The sequence below is a fragment of the Engystomops pustulosus genome, chromosome 2, assembly GCF_040894005.1.
Source record: "Engystomops pustulosus chromosome 2, aEngPut4.maternal, whole genome shotgun sequence".
NCBI classification, from domain to species: domain Eukaryota; kingdom Metazoa; phylum Chordata; class Amphibia; order Anura; family Leptodactylidae; genus Engystomops; species Engystomops pustulosus.
The window spans coordinates 126814173-126834421 of record NC_092412.1 but is presented as its reverse complement, the minus strand read 5'-3'; the positions used below and the strand labels follow the sequence as shown (position 1 = coordinate 126834421).

At 41.1% G+C, this 20249-nt stretch overlaps 1 protein-coding gene across 3 annotated transcripts in view; it reads left to right on the top strand.

Annotated features, from left to right (window-relative positions):
• Window positions 1-20249, top strand: part of REPS2 (RALBP1 associated Eps domain containing 2) — a 175673-nt gene that overhangs the window by 93760 nt on the left and 61664 nt on the right. For all 3 annotated transcript variants that reach the window (XM_072136315.1, XM_072136314.1, XM_072136316.1), the window contains one exon: window positions 7230-7330. In XM_072136315.1, coding sequence (XP_071992416.1) covers window positions 7230-7330 — 101 coding nt within the window. The remainder of the gene's footprint in view (window positions 1-7229; window positions 7331-20249) is intronic.

Below are 20249 nucleotides of genomic sequence, written 5' to 3'. Positions count from 1 at the left end.
TTAGGTGAAAAGGCGGCTGGCTCTACTTCATCAGCACATGCTGCTGGGCAGACAAGAGAATTGCCTAACCCCGATTCCAAGAAGAGGAGCAGGTGGATAGGGATGATGTGGAGAGAGAAGAGAGGGGGTAAGAAGGAGGTTTTTCTGATTTTGTAAAACTGTCTGATGACGAAGCAGTTTCCCAAGGGTGGGGAAACTGAACCTCACTTGGACATACCCAGTGACGCGGGACAATACCGAGAGGCATATTACACTTTAATATAAGTTTTCCTTAGATTTAGAGTTATTATAAAAATGGGAATGTGCTCACATTTGTCTATGGTGACATGGGGGAGACTGAAAAGGGGGTCCTGGTGACAGGTTCCCTTTAAGGACATTTGTCACTATATATGATTAAAACTTTTGAACACGCCAATTTACCAAAATGGATTTGAGATAGTACTACATATTTGTGGTTGATATTGGTTAATATGTTTTGCATTAACCGAAAAAAATCGAAATTGTAAATTTGGGTGGTAAGACTGTCTGCTTTTCAGACAGTCTTACCACCCAAATGCTTGTTGGCATTTTTAAGGTGATATCATCCCATTTTAAAACTGCACTCCTTAAAGGGACCTTGTCAGGCACATCATTTATAAAATTGGTCACGCACCTTTCCTCCGCTGCATTGTAATCTTGTCAGCAGCGTGTTCAAGATGCAACACCCCCTACTTGTCCATCCTTTGTAAGCGCTGCCTGTACTCGCCTCCTGCTTGGCTGCAGCACAGAAAGGGGTGTTAATGATGTGCAGGGGTGTTTAGAAGTGGACATATATACAGCACACTAAAAGTGTGGGGGTTCAATTTTTAATTTACAGGAGCCTCTGACTTGCAGAGCAACTCACTACAGAAAATGAGGTAGGACTATTGGTTTAGGGGATAGATGTGCCTAACAGCTTCTCTTTAAGATATTTAAAACTGCTCTTAGGAAGTGTTGGTGGCAACATTTTGAATTTTCAAATTTTAATTTACCCATTTTTAAACATTCACAAGGGATAAGGAGGAATTCCAACTTAAATTTTGCAGTGAAATATATCTCACATGTGGATGTAACCTCTGAGCATTTAACCATGCAGATATTTAATAGAATTTGTTGAAATTGGCCAATAAAAATGAAATGTAAGTTGTTCAGTGAAATGTGGCATTAGCTCCAAAATATTTATTTTCACAAGGGATTAAAGTAGAAAACACACCCCATAGTTTGTGAATATGACAGTACCTATGGGTTTTCAAGTAAAACCCCCAAAGAGTGACCCATTTTGGAAATAACAGCACTTAAGGAGGTGGTATAGTGAGATTTTTATAATAATAATCTTTATTTATGTAGTGCAATCAAATTCCGTAGTGCTTTACAGATTCTGGGGAACAAATACATATATACAAATAAAATAAGAAATTATAGAGTAACATTCATGTGAAACAATAGGAGTAAGGGCCCTGCCCACAAGAGCTTACAGTCCATGAGATCTGACAGTTATGTCATTTTAGTGCCCAGTATGTTGTACCCCGCTGAAAAGGCAGCTCTCAAGTTATTATGTTATATGTTCTTCTAAATTTTATATCTGGCCATACATTTTTACACCAGACCCAACACTGCAGACGTGCTGAAGGCTGCTCAAAGCAACCTTGGCTTCCATAACACCTCTGCAGTGCCATCAGCTGATCGCATCCATGCCAAACCAAAATGATGCAGTCATCCATGCAAAAGGAGCCACAACCAAGTATTGAGTGTATTTTCTGTAAATACTTTTTATTTGGCCAACATTTCTGTGTTCAAAAATATTTTTACAGTTGGTCTTATATTGCATTCTAATTTTCTGTGATAATTACTCGTGAGTTCTACTTGACTGTAAGTCATAATCATCAACATTAACAGAAATAAACGCTTGAAAAATCTCTGTTTCTAATGTCTCTATATAATTATATGTGTCAAGCTCCAGGGGTAGTGGACCCACTGGACCACTGAGGAAGATGACGTAAGCCGACACCTGGGACCGGAATCTAAGTGGCACCCGGTTTTCACCAGAGCCCGCCGCAAAGCAGGTTAAACTTGCTGCGGCGTGGAATCACCAGGTTGTTCCACAGGTGCGACTTTGTCTGCAGTGGCAGCCAAGGCAAGGTACAGAAACGGAAGGCAGGTCAGGGCAGGCGGCACAGGATCAACATCAGAGGCAGAGCAGAAGGCAGTGGAGGAGTGTAAATGGGAACAGGTCCGAGGTCACAACGGGAAATCAAACAGGAACAGGGCAACAATACTAGCTTTCTCAGAGGCATATAGCAGAAAGGTCCGGCAGGGTGAGCGGGGAGAGGCTGGGTAAAATAGGATTCTGGGGGGCGACCAGCACCAATTAATGGCATGCTGGCCCTTTAAATCTTCTGAAGCCGGCACGTGCGCGCTAGGAGACGGGTACATGCACGCACGGCTGCGGGGCCGGAAGCAGGAGCAAGGATGGGTTAGTAGATGTCCGGGGCACAGGGACACATGGACAGGCACGGGTGAGCCCGCAACCCGAGAAATGGTATGAGTATGAGTTTCACTTGTTGAATTAAATTATTGAAACAAAATAACTTCTTGCCGATATATATTTTAATTTATTGAGATGTGTTGGAAGACTAATGGTAATTAAATACAGATTACAAATTGCTATAGATTGTCTAATCCTTCTTTCATGTCCGTGTCCGCTAGCTGGTAGCCACATACCCCCTCCAACTTCTGGCCCGGTCGCTGTTGCACCCTCTGTGTCTTTACATATCATAATACTTAGGGAGACTTTTCCTGGGCACAATTGTGCCATTCACCCATTCTCTTCACACCCTCTTGCTCTCTTTTCCCGGCAGTTAGTGCTTGACAAAGGCCTCAAGGGGGCTGAAACATTGCACTTATTTACACTGCAATAAAAAATCACTAGAGCAAGCATCCACTTGGAGTGCCAGGATTATCTATTTATTTTTTTATAGAATTAGTAGACAAATACATAAAAATGTGTAAATATATGCTTTTTGTAATTTTTCCCATTAAAACATTTTTAATACGTTGAAAAATTGTATAAGCCTTTACCAAGATATGTTACTATGTATAATATATCCCTCACCATTTTCTGTGTTCAGAGAAAGAGGCAGAGGGTGCATGTATTTTTGCAAAGTGTCTTCTGCAGCTCGACAGGCTGGAGGGGGGCACCTTCATATCGCGGCCTCATATCACATGGTCATATCTCCTAAACACTAGCACCTAGAGACACAATTCTAGTGTCTTATTAAAGAGGAGAATATCCACTATTTCTATTTCTATGTAGACAGAACCAGATATATTCACTCTTAAAGTTACAGTGTGGAATCAAGTTCTGTATTCAAAAATTATATTTTTTACTGTACCTTTAACAGTGGATATTTCTGGTTTTGTTTCATCTAGAAACACAGTCCTGATGTCATATTAAAGGGGAAATTCTGGGTGCTATGGTTTAGGAGATATGATCATTTAAAGCTTGACACTTTCATGATGTATATATACCTACTATCTGTGCGGGGCATGTGCAAATAGGACACATACCCCCACTTACCTTACATTATTATTACTCCTTTTGTAGGTTTCTGACCACAGGTCAATGCTTTCTGCATCATAGACCTTGCTCACACTAACAACTGTCTACTAACTCTTGAAGTCCTTCAGCTCCGGGATGATTTGCTCCTGCTGCTCTTGCCTACCTGAAGATTAGGTTTTTATGTGAAACCATTTTAGAGACCTCTACCATCCCCAACCTCTCACTTTTTCAGCACATATGGATCTTATATCTGATAAGATCAGATATAATCTACATACCTGTGATTGTCCCATCCATGTTATATAGTTATATGACTCACTAGGAACACTTGTTGAAGAATGAAATTCCTGAGAATATCTGAAGGATTATTTTGGATAAAGCTCCTCAGGGCTCACTCAGTACTCAACATATACAGTAAAGAGAACCAATACAAAATAATAATTACTTGGCATGACACGCCTGGACTCCTACATTAACTAAACCTATATATAGCTAATATGTGTTGGAGTTGTAACTCTGCTGTTGGTTCTCTCCATGATATCTTCTGGGAATACCCCAGTATCGTTTTTTTTCTGGTATACAGGCTAGATGCTTTTGAGATCTTTATTAGAGGTTGCTATTCACTTGAACCTGCTAGGCTTCCGTTTGGGCCTACCGCCACGACCCCCAGGATTCGATCCACACAGGGCCAAACTCTTTCTCCACTTTCTCCACTTTCTAACAGCTGATAGGAATCTGATTTTCCCTTCCCCATTTGGTATTTATGCTTGTATAAGAAAGATGTGTACTATGGAATATCTCATGGCTACTCCACATGACCAATTTCTGGAATTGCTGTCTGGTCCTTTGTACTCACATAAGCTCCTGCGTGACCTCTGACATACGCTTCTGCTGCACTGTTTACAGAAAATGTAAAACTTTAATAAATAGTAAATAAAAAAATACATTAATTAACTGATCTGGGTCTGTATCGTTATCATTATTCATTGTTTGGTCTGTGGCCTATATTATTGTTTATTCCAGTGTTTGTATTGACTGCAGTATTTTTGGTGTTTCTCTGTACTGCCCATTCAAGTATTTGTACAGTGTCATAATATATCATTTTTCCAAATGGTTCATTAACCTGTCATTTTCTTCTACTCCACCCATTACACTTATTACCATTGTTGCCCTCTGGTGATATAAGACAATAGCTTTTTCAGGCTAACTAAGTATATTTGATGGTGAACTTTCCAGTATACTAGTTTTTGAATTATTTTATAATTGTTTATTTTATAAACAATAGGCAGGTTTAAAAAATCTGGCCAGGGTAGCGATAAAAACAAAACAAAAAATTATGCTTATCTTCTCTGGTGCTTTGGTTGTCTAGTCGGTGCTGTGCCTCTGTTTGTTTACAGAGGAAGGCGTTTCCATCCAACTACTTCCAGTCGACGGATACAGCATTAAATCTGTGCCTTTTAATAGCTTAACCCCTTTCTGACTAGGCCTTGAAAGACTTTAAAGGGGTATTCCCATTATGGAAATTAATGTTATTGTTTGTATTATAAAAAGTTATACAATTTTCGAATATATTTTCTCTTAGAAAAGGCGGACAGGGAGAGACCGAAAAGCACTGATGGAGTAGTATTTTGCAAGAATGGTAAGAAAATGATGAGGTGATAAGAATGAGGCTCACCAGATAGAGTTGTGCTTGTACCAGGCACAACACTAGTGAAAAGCATGGGGGGGTTACCCTATGGTGCTGCCAATCTACTGGATCTTCAGAACACAGTAGCCACACCGGTCTGGATTAAGTATAGTCGGTAGGGGAGTTGATGTAGATGCAGCGTACACTGGTAGTGTTGGGGTCTCAACAGCACAATGCGTTTCGGAATCTCAAAGGATTCCTTTTTCAAGTGAGATGAGGCTGGGAGCTTAAGGCTTGGAAGGCTTGCTGGAGCTTACTGCCAATGGTCTCTGGCTGTATCTGACAGTCGAAAACTTGGTCCTGCTCCTGTGACTTTGCTGCAGACTCCAGACCCGCGCCAGCTGACATCTTTTGGCAGTGGGCAGTCGGGATAGAATTCATTTCAGGTTGGGGTAAAAGTTGTTGTAACCTTACTGGAATTGTTTTTTTTTTTTTAAATTTACCCCTTAATGACCAGGTCCTTGCTTGTTTTTGCATTTCAATTTTCAGTCACCACCTTCAAAATTTTTATTTTCTTCATGTAAAGAGCTGTACGAGGGCTTGTTTTCTAAAGGGCTTGCACTTCATAGTGACGGTATTTAATATTCCATGCCATGTCCTGGAAAAAAATTCCAAAGTGAAATTGGTGAAAAAATGAATTTGCTACGTTTTCTTGTGGTCTTGGATTTTACGACTTTCACTGTGTTCCCCAAATGACACGGGCATACCAAAATTCTTCATTTTGCCATCTTCTGGCGCTCATACCGTTTTTAATGCTATCATTAAATTAACCATTATTATATTTTGATAGATCAGAGATTTTGGGACGCGGCAATATCTAACATGTTTATGATTTTTACTGTTTATTTATATTTGTATCAGTTCTAGGGAAAGGGGGTGATTTGAATTTTTAGGGGTTTTTTATTCCATTTTTTTTTTTACTTTTCAAATTTTTTTTTACCGGTAAGTCTTTTCTGCAATATGCAGCAAATACTTACCAGCTATGGAGAGGGCTCAGCCCATGCAGTAGTATGTCACATGTTGGTAAGGGGTTAAGATCCTTTGATTATCAATGCCTAGTGTGTATAAAATAGAATAAATTTCCTGCTTCATGCAAAACATCATATCTGATGAAGTAGTAGTCTCAGAAGCTTACCATCAAATATACTCAGTCGCAAAAAGGAATCGCTTGACTTCTTCAGTGTTCTTCTGCTCTCTATAACTAACACGGTATGAGCCACAGAAAAACATTTCTCGACCTAAGCAAATGTATTTTGATGTATAAAACATTGTATGGATAAACATATTTAATGAATGAATTTGTTCGACAAAAATGCACAGAACGCAAGGAAAATGCATTGCGCAAAAATATCTAGTTGCACAGGAAACCTATGGTTTGTAATTTTTGCCACCAAAAACCTTGCTAATGATAAATTCCGCCACTGATATTTTGGCGCAGCATTTTTTGTAAAAGCAAAAGTAGCTATTCATCCCCAAAGAGTTTAGGCTACAACCACACTTAAAGTTTGGGGGTTTAGAACCATAATCTCCATTGAATCCAAAGAAAAAGGTATGGACATAGAAAAAACTGACCTATATCCCACATTTGTGGGGATTGGGCTCAAAAAATACATATGTGATTATAGGATAGTGCATCCTTCACTCTTGTCTAGATGCTTTTGATCACCTTTGGATGGTCTGTCACTGGCTAAAGTGTTGCAGTTATAATATAGATACTGTATATAACATGTGAAAACTATAATTTCCAGGGCTAAACTATTTAGGGCTAAACTATTAAATCATTTCTTATGTCTGGTTTATTTCAGTCATAGGAATTCCATTGTCCCAGGAGTGAAGTGGTTAAGTGACTTTTCGCAGCCTTCTATTGCTTTAAATTCAGTTAATTACCACTCGGAGCCTTGTAACCATGCAACAGCAGCCTCTGAGTCACATGACCGATTCTTCTTTATTATTCCCTCTCTGCAGCCGCATACGAGACTAGACAACCTGCTCTACTTCAGCAGGATGGACACTTGCCGCTGAACTATGGAAACCAACCTGCACCTCTGCAGTCTTCTATTAGCCGGGTAAGGATGTCTGATCAAATATGCAAAATCTAACATTCAATGCATCAACCATGTCTGTATACACTGCATATGTATATATATCATAAGGATTTACTGCTGTCATCATAGCGCGTTCTCGGAAAAATGCAGCACCTGGATTTTTTTTTCGTTTTCGAGGAATAGACCATTAATAATTGCTGCTCATTGTGGAATGTAAAGATTGAATAAGATTATAGAGAAGGAAGGCTGGGTGGAAAAATTGCTGCAGCAAATACTGATCTATTCTGTAGGCTTGTTCTAGTGACTAGCAATGCATCCATCGCCTCTGCCTGCTGTCATTATCACATTTAACTACATATTCCATAACTGCCAAACCCAGGATGCTTTTAATCATGGATGAGATGCATAAAGTTTTTAAAATTAATTTTATAGCATCAAATATGCTACAGGGGATATAGATACGAATGTATTCTGATATACAGTATGATGACAAACATGTTTAGATCTGTCATTACAATTTTATTTCTTTGTTAAAACTGACAGTATAAAAATGTATTGAAACAATCTCATATGTATTCACCAGTCCCCGCTAATATTGCATGAAAGAAAAAACAAAACCAAATGTGTGGCTCACATTGTGCAGAAGGTTTAGACCTTCACTGAAAGAATATGCTTACCATATTCATACAGATTGTTAGTATTAAAGATTCGATTGATAAAGAAAATCTTAATTGAATACCTTATCATGTTAATGATCATCATAAAATTAGTGTCATGGAAAATGATACAGTATTGCTGTCCCTCTTTATTGTAAAGTTCTGCAAATAAAGGTTGTTATACGTCATAAGCTTTAAGCAAGTGCAAACACAGTCATAATGTGTGCGCCCTACCAGCCTCTAGATTGAAGGGGTATACAACTGTAGTGCTCTGTCTTTTTGTTTCTATACAGTCTGTATAGTGCAGTAATATCCTTTATTAGCAATTAGCAGCTCATATACCATTAATTGGAGAGAGGAGAACAAATGGTGTTTCCAATGGAGGAGGCAAGAATTTGATTTGATACCCTCAAAAACTTTTCCTACAATTTAGCATAGTCAGTTCATTACAATATCAGTCATTTTGGCATACTGACACAGGTGATCAATACAATTGACAGTGCAAGTTTCCTTGTATAAGTATGGGTTTCTATGTACAAAAAATAGAGGCATTGTGAAACTTGTTAACATGTTACAGGGAAGAGGGTAAGGCACAAGTGGAGTTTAACTCACATTGGAAACTACTTCTCTATAAATAATACAAATCAACAGCTTTCTAAAGCTATCCTTTAACCAGTCTGACTAAATGGCTGCAGAAGCTGGTTCTGTTACAAATTTTAGTTTGGCTTCTCTTGTGGTAAGGGGCAGACCTCAACCTCTGCAGTAGCAAATTTTTTTGCACCCACAATTCACAGCAATAATTGACATTCTGCATATTCTAAATCTTTAGTAGAAACCAGTATAAAACACATCCACTACACTTATTTTTATGTGGATTAACTACCTACATTCCCCCTGCAGATACCGTAATCCACACTAATTTCAGACTGTACTTATACAGTCCACAAGTACTTATACAGTCCACAAATATTGGTATTTGTTTTACCAATACCCCATAGAAATATTTTTTTTCTAGTTATTAATACTAATATTTATTATACTTCATAATCCCATAGTCCATCCCTTGTAGTTCGGCAGATGAATGGTCCTTCGCTTATTATTTGCTTAAAATTTTTACAGAAATCTCTGAAGGGTTTCAGTCCACTACAGATATATGAAAGTCGTCATCAGCCTGAGATTGCTCTCCATTCATCATGTGGATGTTGGTGATTATTGAGCAAAAGGATATGTCAGAGACACAAGATCTGTGTTTCCCCTGTTTGGGGGTTGTTTTTAAAGTGATATAGGATCACTTTGATCTTTGGTTATAGGTTTTTTCTGTAAAAAAACGAAATGCTGGAAACACAATAAAACATTGGCACAACAAAACAATTTGTTAATTTACTGTTGAACCAGAACTGCCTTGTAGGTTTTTTTTGCCCTGGACTAACCCTCTTAGGGTGGTTTATAGGCTGGACTTGAAGGACCTGCGTCTATTTCCTGCCTTTTCTACTATGAAGTTATCAATCTTCGCTCCCCTTCCACTTAGGTGGCGCCATTCTTAAACCCCCCATCACTCCACTTTCTTTATGTGTCTGAGACATGTCACAACTTCTATGTTAGCGCTTTATTATTTAAAAGGTCAACAGCAGAGTCTTTTTCACCATCATATTACTTTGCTAGAAACCACTTTAATACATTGTAAGATTGATTCCCTAAACCCAAGGAAAAAAAAATTAACCTAATAACTAATCTCATCCATATTTCCGTTCTGTATAATACAAAGCATTTTTTGTTGTCACATTTATGGAATAGTACTTGTACATACAGAATCTATATTACTCTAAATGTTTTTTTGGTACTAATTTTCCTGCATAGACCAAACACTTGGCTGCTGCAGTGCTTACCTGTGCGTAAGCTAAAGGAGGTAGACTTGTCTGATGAGACATAATGGTAGCAGCAATACTCAAGCCAGAGCTAGATGGCTATGTCTATGTCATAATCATGTGTTATTGATATTTCTATACTATACCTAAGAGTATTAGGAAATTAATTGTTAATTATATATGTTTGTATATTTTTTTATATAAACACATTCAAATGGTAATAAAAACATATTTTTTATCAAATTAAACATCTTTTGGCTTCTGTGGCATGCAGTTGGTAACGGTATGGAGAGGTCTCACAGACTGTTATATACAGAAGACATCTGCTGTTAACATCAAGGAACAGTGCTAGTGGGAGATAACCTTCAAAGTGGCACTGTTGAACTGACTCTTCAAGAATGAGAAGGAGGGGGGCTGTAAAAAAACTTCAACTATTAAGAACATATATGAAGTATTTAGTTGACCACCAATTGTGCAAGTTCTCCCACTTAAAAATATGAGAGAGACCTGTAATTGATATCACAGGTATAATTAAAATAGACAAAATGTGAAAACAGATAAAGAAAATCACATCGTCTGATTTAAAAAAAATATTTGAAAATTATAGTGGAAAATAAGTTTTTGGTCACCTACAAACAAGCAAGTATAAAATAGTATAAAAGACAACTGTCCACAACCTCAACAGTCACACTCCAAAATCCACTATGGTAGAGACCAAATAGCTGTTCGGAGGACATCAGAAACAAAATTGTAGACCTGCCCGAGGCTGCAAAGACTAAATCTGCAATAGGCAAGCAGCTTGGTGTGAAGAAATCAACTGTGGAAGCAATAATTAGAAAATGAAAGACATAGAAGACCACTGATAATCTCCATCGATCAGGGACTCCATACAAGATCTCACCCTATGGGGTCAAAATGATCACAAGAGCGGTGGACAAAAATCCCAGAACCTGCAGAAGGCTAGGACCAACGTAACAAAGGCCACCATTAGTAACACACTACGCCACCAGGGACTCAGATCCTGCAGTGCCAAACATGTCCCCCTGCTTAAGCCAGTACATATCCAGGTCCATATGAAGTGTGCTAGAGAGCATATAGATGTTCCTGAAGAGTATTGGGAAAATGTCATATGGTTAGAGGAAACCAAAGTAGAACTGTTTGTTAGAAACGCAACTCGTCATGTTTGGAGGAGACTGAATGCTGAGTTGCATCCAAAGAACACCATACCTACTGTGAAGCATGGGGGTGGCAACATCATGCTTTGAGGATGTTTCTCTGCAAATGGGCCAGGACGACAGATTTGTGTACATTAAACGATGAATGGGGCCATGCATCATGCAAACCTTCTTCCATCACCAAGGGCATTGAAGATGAAACGTGGCTGGGTCTTTCAGCATGACAATGATCCCAAGCACACCACCAGGGCAACAAAGGATGGCATCATAAGAAGCATTTCAAGGTCCTGGAGTGGCCTAGATCTCAACCCCATAGAATACCTCTGGAGGGAGTTGAAAGACTGTGACTGTGCCCAGTGACAGCCCATAAACATCACTTCTCTAGAGGAGATCTGCATATAAGCAACATTGTGTGCCAACCCTGTGAAGACTTACAGAAAACGTTTGACCTTTGTCTTTGCCATAAAAGGATGTATAACAAAGTATTGAGATGAACTTTTGTTATTGACCAAATATTTATTTTCCACCATAATTTGCAAATAAATTCTTTACAAATCAGACAATGGGGATCATTTACTGAAAAGAGTGCAACCTGCACTATGTCGAGTGTGACACATATGTGGCTTGGACACTTCTTAAAGGAAACCTACCATTTCAAATGGTAGGTTTAAGCTGTAAACACCGAGCACCAGCTCAGGGTGAGCTGGTGCCGGTGCTTAGTTTCGTTAGTGTTAAAACCGCGGTATCGCGGTTTTAACACTTTTTAAACTTTATAGCAGAAGCCGCCGAAGCAGTTTCTGCTATAAAGTTTAAAAAGTGTTAAAACCGCGATACCGCGGTTTTAACACTAATGAAACTAAGCACCGGCACCAGCTCACCCTGAGCTGGTGCTCGGTGTTTACAGCTTAAACCTACCATTTGAAATGGTAGGTTTCCTTTAAATATATGTGCAAGCAGTTTGCATATAAAAGAACGTGCAAAGTCTGACAGAAAACTGCCACACCCTTAGTAAATGTGCCCCAATGTGATCTTCTGGATTTGTTTTCACATTTTGTCTGCTATAGTTGAGGTCTACCTATGATGTCAATAACAGACCTCTCTGACTGTTTTAAGTGGAAGTACTTGCACAATTGGTGGCTGACTAAATGTTTTTTCCTCACTGTAAATAAACAAATATGTCCATGACATTACTGTCACAAAGAATAAAATGGATTTGGACCCCTATGTAAATAAACAATAGCTCAAGAAAATGGCACCTCTGCTGTTTTTTTGTCTATTCCATCACATTTAGATTTTTTATCTGATTCCATTTAATTGTGCCGCTCTGAAGTACAATTCTTCTGCAGAAGACAAGCCTTCATATATCTCTGCAAATGAAAAAAATAAAAAAATTCTTTCTTTTGGAAGGCAAAGTTTAAAAAAAAAGATGAGATACAAAAAAGCTGAAAAAAATATGGCTTTAAAAAATTAAATATTGTAAGGAAAATGTACACAAGCAAAGAGGCAATACATATGCCAGAACGAAATTATTTTTGTATACATTGTTTTAGGTAGACTGTAGATGCTATAGATATGAAGAAAGATTTAGAAAGTGGGAGTATTGTTTGCTCTTAAAGGGGTATTCCCATGAAGACAAGTTTCTTACATGTACTCAGGATAACAAAATAACACATTCTCTTATTTACTGTAATTAACAAAAATACAGCATTTCACTGATATAATTCCAACCTGTTTCTATCAGTCCTGGTGTACACAATTTCAGTTGCCCCTGTTTTTCAACCCTAGATCTTCTGACTTTAGGGTAGACAGACATCTTGTCTGACGCTGTGGAGCTGAGTTCTTCTCTGCTCTCTGCAGCGATCCCTCCCCATGCATACCAGGAACAGCTCACACTCACTGACTTCCTGCCCGAAACACATGACAGCGTGAGTAGAGCTACAAACTACAGGCAGATAAGTTATTTATCCGGGTGAAGGGGGAGGTAGGCACATGAGATCTGAGTGTATTGTGGCAGATGTAGCAGAGCTGACTGTGTCATTGTCTCATCATCTCATCTCTGATTCATCTCATCTCTCTTTCTATGTGTCAGATGCTAGTACAATGTTAAGAAGGAAAAGTTACATATTTTGGAAGTGATTTGTTGACACTAGCATAAAAGAATAGCTGTAATAATGTTGTGTTTCGACAGAATAAGAGAAGGATCTGTACTCCTGTATGACTTGTCTCACTTCTCCAGTTTCTTTGAGATTCTATCATATTTGATTCGCCATTCTTGAATGCACTGTGTATAATTTGCAGTTGCTTAATAAACACTATATTGGTGAATACAGTTGCTACACGCTATGATTTTCTTCATTGTGTAAAGCTGTAAAAGTAATGTTTTCCTAAATCATATACACTCACCGGCCACTTTATTAGGTACACCATGCTAGTAACGGGTTGGACCCCCTTTTGCCTTCAGAACTGCCTCAATTCTTCGTGGCATAGATTTAACAAGGTGCTGGAAGCATTCCTCAGAGATTTTGGTCCATATTGACATGATGACATCACACAGTTGCCGCAGATTTGTCAGCTGCACATCCATGATGCGAATCTCCCGTTCCACCACATCCCAAAGATGCTCTATTGGATTGAGATCTGGTGACTGTGGAGGCCATTTGAGTACAGTGAACTCATCGTCATGTTCAAGAAACCAGTCTGAGATGATTCCAGCTTTATGACATGACGCATTATCCTGCTGAAAGTAGCCATCAGATGTTGGGTACATTGTGGTCATAAAGGGATGGACATGGTCAGCAACAATACTCAGGTAGGCTGTGGCGTTGCAACGATGCTCAATTGGTACCAAGGGGCCCAAAAAGTGCCAAGAAAATATTCCCCACACCATGACACCACCACCACCAGCCTGAACCGTTGATACAAGGCAGGATGGATCCATGCTTTCATGTTGTTGACGCCAAATTCTGACCCTACCATCCGAATGTCGCAGCAGCAATCGAGACTCATCAGACCAGGCAACGTTTTTCCAATCTTCTACTGTCCAATTTCGATGAGCTTGTGCAAATTGTAGCCTCAGTTTCCTGTTCTTAGCTGAAAGGAGTGGCACCCGGTGTGGCCTTCTGCTGCTGTATCCTTTCTGCCTCAAAGTTCGACGTACTGTGCATTCAGAGATGCTCTTCTGCCTACCTTGGTTGTAACGGGTGGCGATTTGAGTCACTGTTGCCTTTCTATCAGCTCAAACCAGCCTGCCAATTCTCCTCTGACCTCTGGCATCAACAAGGCATTTCCGCCCACAGAACTGCCGCTCACTGGATGTTTTTTTCTTTTTCGGACCATTCTCTGTAAACCCTAAAAAAAGGTTGTGCGTGAAAATCCCAGTAGATCAGCAGTTTCTGAAATACCAGCCCTTCTGGCACCAACAACCATGCCACGTTCAAAGGCACTCAAATCACCTTTCTTCCCCATACTGATGCTCGGTTTGAACTGCAGGAGATTGTCTTGACCATGTCTACATGCCTAAATGCACTGAGTTGCCACCATGTGATTGGCTGATTATAAATTAAGTGTTAACGAGCAGTTGGACAGGTGTACCTAATAAAGTGGCCGATGAGTGTATTTCAATATATGATCTAACAGGGCTACATGTATGTGTTTTCCTATCACAATTTGTATTGAACAATTTTCACTTTTTATAAATGGTAATACAGGAGAGTAAAAATGTATTCAGATTTGAGGTGGACGGTATTTGGTATAAAAGACGCTTTGGACTACATGGTTTTTGTCCTTTCTCAGTGTTATTGGACTCTCTTTATCAGAAGTTGGTATGTCTTGTAAATCAGGTAGATCATCTGTTTATGTTCCAAACAGTCAATTACTTGGTAAAACTGGAGCTGAAAAGGGTATTGAGGGTATTGGTGGATGGTAAACTTAATTTTAGTGACCAGAGCCAGGCGGCTGCTGCTAAAGCAAATAAAATTATGGGATGTATCAAGAGAGGAATAGATTCTCATGATAAAGGCATAGTTTTGCCCTTATACAAATCCCTGGTCAGACCACTCATGGAATATTGTGTACAGTTTTGGGCACCAGTGTATAAAAAGGATATAGTAGAGCTGGAACGGGTGCAGAGGAGAGCAACCAGGATTATTAGGGGAATGGGGGGATTAGAATACACTGACAGATTACAAAATTTGGGATTATTCAGTTTAGAAAAAAGACGATTGAGGGGAGACCTCATTACAATGTACAAATACCTGAACGGACAGTACAAGGATCTCTCCAAAGATCTTTTTATACCTAGGCCAGTGACCAGGACAAGGGGGCATCCTCTACGCCTAGAGGAGAGGCGATTCTACCATCAACATAGACAAAGGTTCTTTACTGTAAGAGCAGTGAGACTATGGAACTCTCTGCCGCAGGAGGTTGTTATGGCAGACTCTATGTACATGTTCAAGAGAGGCCTGGATGCCTTTCTGGAGAGAAAAAATATCACGGGTTATGGGGATAAAACATTTATTTAATTCTTAAAGGTTGGACTTGATGGACTTGCATCTTTTTCCAGCCTTATATACTATGATACTATGGAACAGACCATGTTTGTCCTAAGTTGCTTTATAAATTTGCTATCATTTTGTTCTTGGCCTAGTTCAGTCATCTGTTTTTGAGAAGCAGTCACGTTGTTTCTGTTGAATGCAGTTAAGGAAGGTTTCATAGACAGGTTGCAAAAGAGAGGAAATTTTCTTCACCTCTGTAGGTTATGGATTGTTTCATCCTTGCATAATAAGTTTTCAATCTGCTACCTAGGCACAACTTTAAGTTCAGGGCATATGTACAAAATATCTCTCTTCCCCAAGGGATCAGCTAGTTTTTCTTCTAATAATGGATGTTCAATTTGACAGTGGCATGGAAACACAGAAATAGATGTGTTTAGTGTCTCCAGTATTTTTATCAGTATTAATTCTTCGAGGTACATTTGCACACCATTTTGAAGGAATTTGGTTGGTCGGTTGTACCAAACATCTCTGAAAACTAACCACATATCTTCTGTAGATGTAGACTGTCTCAAATTCTGTCTCTTCAGGTGTTCTCTTAAAGACTCAATGGCCTACATTAATTATGCCCATAGAAGTGGCAGAGAGGGCATACAACAAGAACCATTTGCATAATTTTCTGGGGATTTTCCACCCCGCACGCCACATTGGGTTTGTCAGGGTGGGGAGCAGGGCGGGAATGGGGTCAGGCAGGGTGGTGAATGCCCCAGGCTACCAGAAAGCTGGCGGAGACTATAACTACATTCTCTGTCAAATCAAACCTGGTCTAAACAGGTCTGGTCGGGGAAAGCCAATCGTAATATATTCCCCTAATGATTTTGAGATCACAGCTAGAGATGAGCGAGCACTAAACTGCTCGGATACTCGTTATTCGAGACGAACTTTTCCCGATGCTCGAGTGCTCGTCTCGAATAACGAACCCCATTGAAGTCAATGGGAGACTCGAGCATTTTTCAAGGGGACCAAGGATCTGCACAGGGAAGCTTGGCCAAGCACCTGGGAACCTCAGAAAAGGATGGAAACACCACGGAAATGGACAGGAAACAGCAGGGGCAGCATGCATGGATGCCTCTGAGGCTGCTTAATCGCACCATTATGCCAAAAGTATGGGCAACAGCATGGCAATGACAGAGTGACTGAATGAGGCTAGATAGCATCTAAAACATCCAATAATTGACCCTGACACTATAGGGGACTATGCAGAGGCAGCGGCAGCAGCGGCAGGCTAGAGAGTGTCTTGGCAACATACCCCAAATGGACTCAGGCTTAAAACCAATGGGTGCCAGAGAGGAACCAAAGGAGGTGAGCAAAAAGCGCTCAAATAATATCGGTAAATGATAAAAGTTTGCCAGTATATTTTGTGGATTACACAGCAGGGTGGCGACAAAGTTAACAAGTTTGATGTGGAAGCCATGAAAACAACCCAAAATTCTGCCTGACACAGCTCGTTTGATAAGGGGACCATGTATGGAGGCAGTGAACTAGTAGTAGATTAAAGGTGCTGCAGTTAAAACTATGTTAGTTGGATCTTGGGATGGAGCTGGCGCTCCGCTGCCAGGCGAGCTTTCGCCAATCCAAGCCCCTGTCTCTAGGCTACTCCCCAAACAGCACTTCTAAGAACCTTTTGTATAAGATCAAGTGTAGTAGCGTTCTTATAAGTTTGGGTTCTGGCGGGTGAGGGGAATGTAAACAGATGCGCAAGAAGCGCTGAAATAATATTGGTAAATGATAAAAGTTTGCCAGTATATTTTGTGGATTACACAGCAGGGTGGCGACAAAGTTAACAAGTTTGATGTGGAAGCCATGAAAACAACCCAAAATTCTGCCTGACACAGCTCCTTTGATAATTGGACCATGTATGGAGGCAGTGAACTAGTAGTAGATTAAAGGTGCTGCAGTTAAAACTATGTTAGTTGGATCTTGGGATGGAGCTGGCGCTCCGCTGCCAGGCGAGCTTTCGCCAATCCAAGCCCCTGTCTCTAGGCTACTCCCCAAACAGCACTTCTAAGAACCTTTTGTATAAGATCAAGTGTAGTAGCGTTCTTATAAGTTTGGGTTCTGGCGGGTGAGGGGAATGTAAACAGATGCGCAAGAAGCGCTGAAATAATATTGGTAAATGATAAAAGTTTGCCAGTATATTTTGTGGATTACACAGCAGGGTGGCGACAAAGTTAACATGGAAGCCATGAAAACAATCCAAAATTCTGCCTGACACAGCTCGTTTGATAAGGGGACCATGTATGGAGGCAGCTATATGGACTACTTTTGGAGGCAGCTATGGCGATGACGTGTGGAGGTAGCAATGGAGACAACGTGTGAAGGCAGCTAAAAAGACGACGTGTGGAGGCTGCTATGGAGACAATTTAATTTGGATAGTGCCTGTATGTGGCAGTCCAAAAAAGTTTTCAAACCAGAGGAGCAGGTAGCTGGTCCTCCAGAAAAATTACATAGATTGAGTGCCTGTATGTGGCAGTCCAAAAAAGTTTTCAAACCAGAGGAGCAGGTAGCTGGTCCTCCAGAAAAATTACATAGATTGAGTGCCTGTATGTGGCAGTCCAAAAAAGTTTTCAAAGCAGAAGAGCAGGTAGCTGGTCCTCCAAAAAGATTAAATAAATTGAGTGCCTGTATGTGGCAGTCCAAAAAAGTTTTCAAACCAGAGGAGCAGGTAGCTGGTCCTCCAGAAAAATTACATAGATTGAGTGCCTGTATGTGGCAGTCCAAAAAAGTTTTCAAAGCAGAAGAGCAGGTAGCTGGTCCTCCAAAAAGATTAAATAAATTGAGTGCCTGTATGTGGCAGTCCAAAAAAGTTTTCAAACCAGAGGAGCAGGTATCTGGTACTCCAGAAAAATTACATAGATTGAGTGCCTGTATGTGGCACTCCCAAAAATTGTTTAAAACAGAGGACAGGGTAGTTGGCCCTCCAGAAAAATTAAATACATAGAGTACTATAGCCAGAGCCAGTTGGCCCTGGCAAAAATAGCCAGTTTCCTCTGCTTTAGTGTACAAAGAGGAGGAGAAGGAGGACAATGAGGAGGAGGAGTGCATACATTATTCAGGTTCAGCTTCTTTCACCTGGTGGAGAATGGAAATGCGGAGAAATCCAGGCTTTATTCATCTTGATAAGCGTCAACCTGTCAGCGCTGTCAGTCGACAGGCGTGTACGCTTATCGGTGATGATGCCACCAGCTGCACTGAAAACCCGCTCGGACAACACGCTAGCGGCAGGGCAGGCAAGAACCTCCAAGGCGTACAGCGCCAGTTCGTGCCACATGTCCAGCTTTGAAACCCAGTAGTTGTAGGGAGCTGTGTGATCATTTAGGACGATGGTATGGTCAGCTACATACTCCCTCACCATCTTTCTGTAAAGATCAGCCCTACTCTGCCGAGACTGGGGACAAGTGACAGTGTCTTGCTGGGGAGACATAAAACTGGCAAAGGCCTTGTAAAACGTACCCCTGCCAGTGCTGCACAAGCTGCCTGGTCGCCTACTCTCCCTCGCTACTTGTCCCGCAGAAGTACGCCCTCTGCCGCTAGCGGTGTCAGAAGGGAAATACTGTTTCAGCTTGTGCACCAGGGCCTGCTGGTATTCATGCATTCTCACACTCCTTTCCTCTCCATGGATGAGAGTGGAAAGATTTTGCTTGTACCGTGGGTCCAGGAGAGTGAATACCCAGTAATCGGTGCTGGAATAAATTCTTTGAACGCGAGGGTCACGGGATAGGCAGCTTAGCATGAAATCTGCCATATGCGCCAGAGTTCCAACGCGCAAGAATTCACTCCCCTCACTGGCCTGACTGTCCATTTCCTCCTCCTCCAACTCCTCCAACTCCTCTTCTTCTGCCCATACACGCTGAACAGTGAAGGACTGAACAATGGTCCCCTCTTCTGTCTCGCCAACATTCTCCTCCTCTTCCTCCTCATCCTCCTCCACCTCCTCCGATATGCGCTGAGAAACAGACCTAAGGGTGCTTTGGCTATCAACAAGGGAATCTTCTTCCCCCGTCTCTTGTGACGAGCGCAAAGACTTCATGCTGACCAGAGAGTTTTTCAACAGGCCAAGCAGCGGGATGGTGAGGCTGATGATGGCGGCATCGCCACTGACCATCTGTGTTGACTCCTCGAAGTTACTCAGCACCTGACAGATATCAGACATCCACGTCCACTCCTCATTGTAGACTTGAGGAAGCTGACTGACCTGACTACCAGTTCTGGTGGAAGTTGACATCTGGCAGTCTACAATCGCTCTGCGCTGCTGGTAAACTCTGGATAACATGTTTAGTGTTGAATTCCACCTCGTGGGCACGTCGCACAACAGTCGGTGAGCGGGCAGTTGGAGGCGGCGCTGCGCTGCCCTGAGAGTGGCAGCATCTGTGCTGGACTTCCTGAAATGCGCACAGATGCGGCGCACCTTCGTTAGCAAATCAGACAGATTGGGGTATGTCTTGAGGAAACGCTGAACTATGAGATTTAACACATGGGCCAGGCATGGCACATGTGTCAGTCTGCCGAGTTGCAGAGCCGCCACCAGGTTACGGCCGTTGTCACACACAACCATGCCTGGCTTCAGGTTCAGCGGTGCCAGCCACAGATCAGTCTGCGCCGTGATGCCCTGTAATAGCTCTTGGGCGGTGTGCCTTTTATCGCCTAGGCTCAGCAGTTTGAGCACCGCCTGCTGTCGCTTAACGATGGCACTG